The 10,162-nt window shown below is 57.0% G+C and overlaps 1 protein-coding gene across 2 annotated transcripts; it reads right to left on the bottom strand.

The window, feature by feature from the left end:
* Nucleotides 1–6: 6 nt before the first annotated feature.
* On the bottom strand, nucleotides 7–8,330 carry LOC129391879 (striated muscle preferentially expressed protein kinase-like). Of its 2 annotated transcripts, none has more exons than XR_008616701.1 (2): nucleotides 788–1,134; nucleotides 7–296 (listed from the first exon to the last, which is right to left on the bottom strand). XR_008616701.1 is itself a non-coding variant. In XM_055082988.1 (2 exons), exons 1-2 carry the CDS (start codon nucleotides 8,189–8,191, stop codon nucleotides 169–171), a joined length of 507 nt encoding a protein of 168 aa, XP_054938963.1. In that variant the 5' UTR covers nucleotides 8,192–8,330; the 3' UTR covers nucleotides 7–168. The 2 variants fall into 2 exon arrangements, 1 of the variants encoding a protein (XP_054938963.1); XM_055082988.1 differs by lacking the exon at nucleotides 788–1,134 and adding an exon at nucleotides 7,813–8,330.
* Nucleotides 8,331–10,162: the final 1,832 nt, after the last annotated feature.

Below are 10,162 nucleotides of genomic sequence, written 5' to 3'. Positions count from 1 at the left end.
CATCCCCACAGGGCCCACAGCTGGAGAACAGTAAGCCCAGGCCCATGATGGGGTGTGCCAGCTAACCCCTCACCCCCATTGCTAGGTCCTCTCTCAGCTGCAAGGGGCCTTCCTGGGTGGGTGGGTGAGTGTGGGCATGTGGGGGGTCCCGCATCTCATGGGCCATCTTCAAGGCCTGGGTGCCTCGTGAAGGGACATGAACCAAGAGGAGGAGCGCTCATGGGTTACGGCAGGCAGCTGATGGTCCACGCACCATGGGTGAGTCGGCCAAAGGCCCGGCGGGAGTGGCCGGTTTTCTGAAAGAGAAAAGGCAGAATGAGTTGTTGAGGGGAAGGCTTGCTCCTGACCTCCCTATACCTCTCGTCCAAACCTCTATATCAAACAGAAAGTCACTCCAGGGGCCAATGTGGGGTGGGGGGGAGTGGAAGAGACCCAGGGCAGCTAGCTTCCCCTGTAGGGAATGTCTCCACTCTTCCTTGCCTGTCAGCCCTCCCAGCTGGAGCTCCAGCATGCCTCTGGGGAGGAGCGGGGAGGAAGGAGAGAGGACTAAGGGTCAAAGGCTGGACAGAGGACTGGGGACCTGAGCGACACCCCCCAGAGACAGAGGCTGACTGATGTGAAGGAAGAGACTGGGGTGGGGGGGACATGCTTGGATGACTGGGAGATGGAGGGACCGGGACAGAGATTTCTGCTGGGGGAAGGACAGACATCTGGGATAGGTGTCAAGAGGGCAGGGAGGGTGATGAAGGGGCAGGGGGCAAGATCCCCCAAAGGGCCGGAGCCTCACGAAAGCAGGAAGGAGGCCCGGGTCCGCAGAGGATGGAGCAGGGCTTGGGGAATGCATTGAGCTCAGCGCAGATCCCTGCGCGGTGCTTTCAGGAGCACCGGAAGATGGAAGGCTCCGGAGTGGGGGGCTGGGGAGAGCCAGGCGGGGGCCAGGGGTTGGACAGAGACGAGAGGTGGCACATTAGTCCGTGGGCGCTCCACGCCGAGGGCTGCTGCGGGGGCCTCCCCGGTGGTCGCGGGGATCGCGGGCGCTGGAGGGGTCTGCGCTTGGGCGAGGGGAGGGGGCTGACGCAGGCTGGGGAGCCCCCCGGAGCGCGCCCGGCCCGCGGCCTCGGGGACCGGGGTTGGGCAGGCGCGGCTCCGGCGCCCCCTCCCCGGGCCCCGCCCCGGCGACCCCCCCTCCCCGGGCCCGGCCGCGGCGACCCGCCCTCCCTCCGGGGCGCCCAGCCCTTCCTGCCCCCTCCCGGAGCCGCCCGCCCCCAGAGCCCTCACCTGGAAACGCTTCTTCACCCACAGCTTCTTCATGGCGGGGGAGGGGGCCGGGCCGGCGGCCGGGCGAGGAGGGGACGGGCGGGGGCGGGGCGGAGTCGGAGGCGGGGCCGGGGGCGAGGCGGGGAGCGGGTGGGGGCTGGCGCCGGTGGCGGAAGGAGCCTCGAGGCCGCGGGAGCCCAGGCGGGGGGAAGGCGGCAGCGGCGGCGACGGCGGGGGGGGCGGCGGCGGGGGGGGGGGGGGGCGCCAGCCCGCACCCCCTCCCCGCCACCGGACGCCCCTTCCCTCGCCTGCTCCCCTGCGTCCCCTGAGGCTACGATCACTTGCCTCGCGGCCCCCCGCCCCGCATCGGCACTTGGGGAAACTGAGGCACAGAAAGGGGTGCAGTGGCCCCTAGGAGAGTTCGGGCCACTCTGTCATTGGCCGCCCAACGCGGCGTCCACGCCACCCCCACCCGCCTCCCGCGGGGCTGCTCCGGAAGGTCAGCCGCATCTCCACTGGCTCACTCCACAAACATGCGCACGCGTCCGCCTTTCTAGGCAGTACCCAACACGCCGTAGGGCAGTGGCGCCGGGCGAGGGCGCTCAGATCATACACAGGGCAAGGATCCTCGTAGTGACATATACCCAGAATGCGAATCCCCTCAGGCTGCTTAGGAAAGCCAGAGAGGGCCCTCGAGTTCCGTGATGATAGGTACTTTGTGCATCTTGGCGCGCGCGCGCGTACACACGCGCACACACACACACACACACACACACACACACACACGAGCTAAGGTGCCCAGAGATGCTCCTATTATTCACACATATAACCCACCTTCTTATTCACAGGTGAGCACACTCACCAAATTTTCTTTTTCCTCCTCTCGTTTGGTACCATGCATATTTTGCCTACACAAAACTACCCGCCCCAACAATCATTATGACTAAGTTTCTTAAGCATTTATTAAATGCCAGGCACTTTATAAACGTTACCTTATTGACAACAACACGGTGAGCTTGAAACCCTTATGAACATGTAACTGACTCCATTTAATTGATAAGTGACTAAGGCTCAGAGAAGTCCTATCACTTAGCCAAAGCCACACAGGTTCTGTGCCTCCATGTGTCCCCAGATCTAAATTCCCACCCCAGCCTGCACAAGTAGTGCCAATCTGGTTTCTGAGATGTGACTACTAAGACATTATCATTAATGCTGACAGCATGCTTAGTATGTACCGAGCAATGTCCTAGGCACTTGATATAAATAAACTCATTTAATCTGTGCACGGAGGCACAGAGAAGTTACTTGCCCAAGGTCACAGAGCTGGTAATTGGGAGACCAGGATTCTAACCCAGGCACTGTGACTGAGTTACTGACCACTGTGCCATAAAGCCTCATGGGCTGATTGGTCAGTGGGACACCTAACTTTTTTTCTTTAAAGCATGGGTCCAAAATAAATACAGAGCCAACTGATGAGTTTTGTTCAGCCTGCCCAGTATTTTGCATGGCAAATACGCTCAAATTCAGCTGCTGGCAACAGCAGCTCGCTCCTTTTCAGTTTCTACTTGGCTCCTGAAGTTATTTGAGTTTGTGGCCCTTTAAAGTTTTAGGTCATGTCTTGTACAGACTCAGTGCCTACAGGTGGTCCTGTTTCCCAGACCCCCAGAAGCAGAGGTTGCGCCTACAGACACACGCACAGGACGTGCAACGGGAGGGTACATGTGCGTGTCCACATCAGTTCCAACCAGAGGACCCTGGACTCACACAGGCGCTTTCCCTGCCCACCCCCAAACACACCCACTCACAGATGGGGGAGCTGAGTGAGGAGAGGGGGTAACTTGAGCCCCTGTTGCCCAGGAGAATCCGAGGGGCTGGCACATTCCGTAGCAAAAATAACCAATGGGCAGCAGGCGTGAGTGACGGGACAGCTGGGCCGAGGAGAGGCCCATGAGATTCTGGGTTCCTGCTCTGGGCCTGCACTGCTCACCCACATAGGCCAGCCTGGGGCATGCTCTCAGGGCCCCAGCTGGCCCCAGAATGTCCCATTTCCCTCCAAGGCTGGGCAGCTGGGCTCCCCCGCCATTTCCCCAAACCAGACTTCCAACTTCTGGCCCTCCAGCATTTCTCCTTAACCAGAGAAAACCTGTCATCATGCCGTGCCTCATCTCTCACACAGACCCTCCTCTGAGCCAGTCCCCCACTCCCCTCTCTCTCCTGCCTTGCTTCAGTCTTCTCCCTTCCTTCCTCCTGCTTACCCTGCTCTGTATTTCTGACATACTGTATCATTTTCACATATTTATTATGTTTATTGCCTATAAGCTGTGTCCCCTCCCTAGAATGTCATCTCTAGGAGGGCAAGAATTTTGGTCTTCCCCCTCCCGCCCCCCCACTTATAAATCTCAAGCACCTAGCACAGTGACTGGCACACGGTGGGCACTCAATACACATGGGAAGGGGCGACAGAGCTGTCGGTGGAGAGGATGGGGATGGGGGGATGGGGACTGTAAATCTTCCCGGAGCAGCTCATTCTCCAGCCTTCCTTCTCTGTTCTGACGCAGACCCTTTTCCAGAAACTGAAGAAGTGACAATCTTGCTTTCCACTCAGGATCTTCCTGGGAGGGCCTGCCTTAGCTTCAGGAAAGTTCTCCTGCTCGGGCTTTGGCTGACTTCATGGGCTCTCTGTTCTTCCCTCCCAGGACTCCTCGCTGCTCCCTCTCTGGCCCCTCCTCCTCTCCCTAATTAGGGCTTGGCATGAATGAAGGGGGCCACTCTAAATACCCATTCCCAACTCCATACTAGTTTCCTCCTGGCTTTTCATCCGGACATTCCACATTGTAGGTGAAAAAGATGATACTGCACAATCTACCCGCCTGCAGTTCCTGGTGTATTTCCTACCTTTCCCTTGCTAATTGGCCTCTCTCCTCTCTAATCTCTCCTCTCCATGCCTTCAAGTCCCCTGCGTGGTTCACTACCATCTGTTGAACTTTGGCCCTTCTAATTGGCACCAGGGTCTCCCAGGCCCTGGCTATGAGACTTCCAACCGCCAAACACGGTGAGCATTGTCAGCTTGCACCTTCCCTTGCCCTCTCCTCCTCACCCCCATCCTTCGGTGCAGGCCTCCCGCTCCGGTCCCACATGCCCCAAGCTTTAATGGTGGCGCTTGCTCTGGTTACTTGATTGGCACATGGCTCCTCAGCCCATGCAAGTGGGAGCCTGATGTTTTGAGAGAGAAGCATGCCTGCCTATCTTGGAGACTGAGGCTGAAGACGGCTTTGGGGATATTGACAGAAGGATGGTGAGGATGACAGATTCCTGCCTCAGTCTTCCTCCCACACTTCTCGTTCTAAGGACAGGCACTGTGGACCTAGACCCGGAGACCCAGCTTTCAGATCTGGTCCTGCCACCTCACTAGCCATGTGACCTGGGGTAAATTCCATCTTTGAACCCCAGTTTTCTTATACATATAATGGTCATAACAGTAACCTGGGGCTTAGAAGTTTAAATACCAAAATGAGATAGGGTGCTTTACACACGTGACATATTCTGCAAGTATCCTGCATCTCTGCCATCTTCACTATTTCTGGTCTTTCCTCATTTCTGCACCCCAAATCCCACCCTCCTGTTTCCCATCCTCCAAACTCTCCTGTCTGCAGCCCTCTTGTCTCCTCAAGGCCCCAGCCTCCCCAAGCCATGCCAATATCCCTCTATCCCTGAGCTAACATCTCAGGCTTCAGGAGTGCCAGGAACCTTAGCATCAATCACCCTGTCTTGCCGAGCCAGGCAGCAATTCCAGCCAGGATACTGCCTTCTTCCCTCTGTAGCCAGGTCCTGGCTGGACTTCCTCGAGAACCCCGAAGTACTCCTGCTGTTGATCCCAACCAAGAAAGTTTTCCATGAGTAAGTCTGAGCAATGCTGAGCTGCCTGCCCAACTGACCTTGACCAGGACCTGTCACTAGGCAGGGACTGGTGGAGGGCGGGCAATAGGAAGAAGAGGAAGACAGACTCACCCAGTCAGTCCCCCAACATCACCAAAGCAAAGCCCCTCCCTTGCCAATCATGTTGGAGGGGCATAGTAGTGAAGCATGTGGTTCTTTGCAGTGGGACAGACCCAGGCTTCCATTCCTGCCTTGCCACCTCCTATCAGTACAACCAAGATGCTTCATTTTACCCTCTGGGCCTCAGTTTCCCTAGGGTTGCTGTGGGACTTAAATGATATATCAAAGGATACAATAGCATATTGCCTACCACACAGCAGCATAGTAGCTATTCATATTATTATGAATTATCAATACTACTAAGAATTATTACCAATTAATCATAATTATAAACCTGCTCTTGGGGCAAAGATTTTACCAACATGAAAAAGTTCTCAAATGTGACTTGCTGCAGCCCAACCCTCTTCTTGTTTTAACATGACTGGCAAAAGGCCCCCGATCCAGTCCCCCAGCACCCAGGGTCTTTTCCTCACCCCAGTCTTTCAAACATGCTGTTCTGCCAGAGCAGCCTGGAGACCGTCCTCCCGGCCTCTGGCTAGGTATGCCCAGCCAGGGCTCAGCTCTGCCGACCATGCCACCCGGATTACAGAGGGTCTGGGGAGCTCTAGCATGATGTCACTCTCCCCACTTTGGGGGACAAGGACAGGCTAGGAGCCTCTCATCTTCAGAAAGGCCAGGGCTGGGCTACTCTCCATACAATGGACAGCTCCCCCTCCCTTTTCTCTCTCCTCCTTCCAGAACTTAAGAGCTAAAATGCCCCCAGATCCCAAGCCAAAAGGACTGGGTTCTGAGTTCTGGGATGGACATAACTAGCTGTTTGTCTTTCAGCTAGTTAGCTAGTGAAGGCCTCTCCCTCTGCTCTGGACCACAGTGTCCTCACCTGTAAAAGGCAGCCTTGGCACCTGTGGTTCTCTGTGGTCCTTTCTGACTCTAAACAAACATTATGACACCAAGCTCCTCAGCGCTTCCTCTCTCTGCCCAATATCTCTCTCCTCCAAGTTGTATTCTCATCAACCTATCTATTGTGCCTTTATTTATGTTCTATTTTCAGTCCCCTTTGCCCCTGAGGGCATCAGAGCAAAGACCCCCCAAGGAGTCCAATCCTTCCCCAGCTCAGAGCTCTGCCAGGATGGGCCCCAGCCCCTGACCCCAGAAAGGGGCAAGGAAAGCCTTTACCTGGCCAAGTGCGAAGGCAGCCAAGAGAAGCCAGCCTTGGCCCTCTCTGTCATTGAAGAGGAAGGTGGGCAGGGCGGGGCTAGGGAGACAGTGGAGATGCTGACAGAGGGAGGCTGAGCCCCTGCTCCAGCTCCTGACACAGCTGCACCCTGCGGCCTTCTTTTCCCTCCAGCTGCTGAGTTCCTTCAGCATGCTAGAGCCCCCAAGTCCCACTGTAACCCGGGTGGCATGGTATGCCTCCCCATCAGCCCCCAAGGATGTACCCTATATGACACTACCCAGCTGGAGTGAGAATTCCGTCTTGAAAATATCCAGGACAGACTCAGTGACCCCGAGCTCTTTGCCATCTCCTCCAGCTGCAGCCTACTTCCTCAGAATTCTATTTTTTAAGACTCAGTCTGCTGAGGCTATGTCTTCAGCCTAGAGAAGAACTGGCTTGGGGTTGAGGAAGTCAAAAAGGAAGCCCAAACACTGACGCAAGGAGATTCCGTCCTGGCCTGCACCCACATCAGCCCCAGCAGGACCCTGAGCACAGGCCCAGTCTCTCGTACCCCTCCCCTTCTGCCCCGGAATGCGGGGATCATCCACCCCTTCACACACATAGGCAGGGGCCCCAGCACCGGCCTAAGCATCCCCCTTCCATGCCCTCTGGACTTCAGACAGACATGGCCCATGCACTTTCTATACCAACTCCACAAACCCCTCAACTGCTGGTACCACCAGACCCCCGCACAGCCCGCACGTGCACACGCACATGCACACGGGCGTGCTTGCATGTGGATTTTCAAGCACTCACCTCCATACATGCCTAGGAGCCCCCATCCCTAGCTCTACTCCCTGATGCTCTGCACCCTGTTCGTACTTGTCCACCCACTGGCCTCCTCCAACCGGCCTGGTGCTGACCACACCAGCCTGCCCTAGCAATGGGCTGCGAGGAGTTCCGACCCACCCCCTCAACATTGCAGCAGGCCAGGGGAGCTGGCCTCGTCCTTCAGACATGCGCGCACCTGTAAGAGGCTGATTAGGAGTCTCCAGTCTAAATTATCAGAGCCGATGAAAACAATTTCCCCACGAAGCATCCCTCTGCAGGGAAACTAGGAGGGTTCCCACTATGGAATTCCCAGAAGCGCCTGGGTGGGGCACAGGCTTTGCTTACCAAATGCTGACCCTTAACCTCTAACCTTCTGTGGGGAGCCTCTCTACCTTGACACCCATTTTCCTGCACGTTCCTCTTGATAGGCACTCCGGGGTCAGCACAGCTGAGAAGCCAGAAATGCGGGAAGAAGGCTGGATGAACAGGTACCTCCCAGATGTAGCCCAGGTAACCCTTCTCTACCTGTGGGCAGCCCTCCCTGCCAGGCTTGGCCCCCACCTCCCCATTACCTCCGACCTGCAGCACTGTGAGAACAGCCTCGCAGGAGGCCTGGCCCCGCTGGTTCTGCGCCCTGCAGCTGTACACGCCGGCATCCCGCGCCCCGCAGCTCCGCAGCCACAGGCAGCTGGGCTCAGGGGCCGGCGCGGGCAGGAGCTGCCCATCCCGGAACCAGCTGAGGCTGGGCTGGGGCGTCCCGCTCACCACCACCCGGAGCTGCACGTCGCTGCCCGCAGACACCGCCACGTCCTTCAGGGGCCGCAGGAAGACGGGCGCCCCGGCCCCCGCCCCTCCGCCGGCCCCCACTTTGGCCCTCTTCGGGGGCACCCCGGGGCTGGGGGGTGCCCTCGTGCCCGCGTCCTCGCCTCGCGTGCCCCGGGCTTTCTGCATGGTCTCTGCGAGTTGGGCTGGGGGGACGCTGGAACCGGACGGCCACGGGGCCACCGGGGGATGTTGCCCTGGGAGATGAGTCCTGGGGGACCGGCGCCCTGCCTTCCTGCTGCCCGCCCGCCTTCGGCCTGTGCTACCCAGAAGGTCACCAGGGCGGCCGCTGTTGCGCCTCGGGGGCTATTTTTAGGCCCCCCCCGGCTCGGGTTGCCGAGAGAGCTGTGGAGGGAGGGGGCAGCAGAGGAGGGGACTTGGACTCCGCTCTGCTCCTTCTCCCCCTCTAGGAGCCCCCATCGCCCGCCTTGGCTTAACGGGGTCCCCGAGGACGTGTTCCAAGCCCCCTCCCCCATGGCGTGCCCCACCCCCCAGCCACCCACTCATGGAGTCGGGTTACCCTTGGGCTCAATCCCTTCCTCCCTCCTCTCAGGCCCCTGATTCCCAGCCCCCCGCGGCTGACGGAGAGGGAGAGGAGGTCCTGGGTGAGACCTCCGAGAGGCAGATGGGCGGGCAGGCCCACGTGGTGGTGCGCAGACCCTGGGGAGGAGGGAGCGGCGGCCTCCCCCAGCCTCCAGGACAGCCGTGGTGAGCAGTGAGACCTGGGGCAGAGAGGCAGGTGGGCTGACTCCCCGCCCTTACTTACGGGGTGACGTCAAACCTCTCTCAACCTCCAAGCCCTCATTTGTAAAAAATGAGTAGTTGTATAGAGTTGCAAGAGGCAGAGAAGAGTGGTAAGGATGTTCCAGGCAGAGGGAAGAGCGTGATGAAAGTAGCTGACGTGTGCTAAGGATCAGAGGAGTTTGGGGACTTCCCTGGCGGTCCAGTGGTTAGGACTTGGCGGTTTCATTTCCGAGGGCGCGGGGTTCGAACCCTCGCTGGGGGACTAAGATCCCGCAAGCCCCACGGCGAAGCCAAAAAAAGAATCAGAGGAGTTTGGAGAGATTGAACCGCAGTGGGGTGAGGTGAGTGGAGGTGAGAGGTGGGGCCTGACAAGAGGACCTTTGCTTGCTAAGGTCTCTATCCTGATGGCTGATGGGGGCCACTGCGGGGTGTTAAACAGTAGGATAATGTGGTCAGAGCTGTGTTTTAGAAGGATGCCTCTAGCAGCCACAGTGTGGAGGGTGGATTCGAGATGGGAGATGTGGAAGGCTGTTAGACCCATGGTTCTCAAAATATGGCCTCTGTTAAAAATACAGATTTCCAGGCTCCACTCCCAGAGGTGCAGGTTCAGTATGGGGCGCTGGGAGGGCTCAGGAATTGGTACATCAGTAGCCCAGTGACTCTGATGCATCTAAGAGTTGTACCTTGAGAAACATCAAGATAGGACATTACTGCTTTTAACAGTCTAAGTGAGACTTTTGTGATGAGACAGTCTGTATCTTGACTCTGGTGGTAGTCATATGAATCTACACATGCAATAAAATTGCACAGAACTAAATGCACTTGCACACACACACCACACACACACACACACACACACACACACACACACACACACACACACACACACACACACTGAGTGCACAAACTGGTAAAACCTGAAGAAGGTGGGCTATATCAATGGCAATTTCCTGGTTGTGATATTGTACTATAGATGTTACCATTGGGGGAAAACAGGTGAATGATATACAGGATCTCTCTGTATTGAGTTTTTTAAAAAATATTTATTTTTTTTTTTATTTGGCTGTGCTGGGCCTTAGTTGCAGCTTGCGGGATCTTCGTTGCAGCATGTGGGATCTTTTAGTTGCAGCATGTGGGATCTTTTAGTTGTAGCATACGAGCTCTTAGTTGCATCATGTGGGATCTAGTTCCCTGACCAGGGATCGATCCTGGGCCCCCTGCATTGGGAGCACGGAGCCTTAATCACTGGGCCACCAGGGAAGTCCCTCTGTATTGTTTCTAGTTCACATAACTGCATGTGAATCTACAATTATCACAAAATAAAAAGTTTAAAAAGATGTTTAGGTGAGAGACCCA

The sequence above is a fragment of the Physeter macrocephalus genome, unplaced genomic scaffold (assembly GCF_002837175.3).
Source record: "Physeter macrocephalus isolate SW-GA unplaced genomic scaffold, ASM283717v5 random_436, whole genome shotgun sequence".
Classification (NCBI taxonomy): Eukaryota; Metazoa; Chordata; class Mammalia; order Artiodactyla; family Physeteridae; genus Physeter; species Physeter macrocephalus.
Note: the sequence above shows the minus strand (reverse complement) of the source record. Positions and strands in the feature narration are given on the sequence as shown.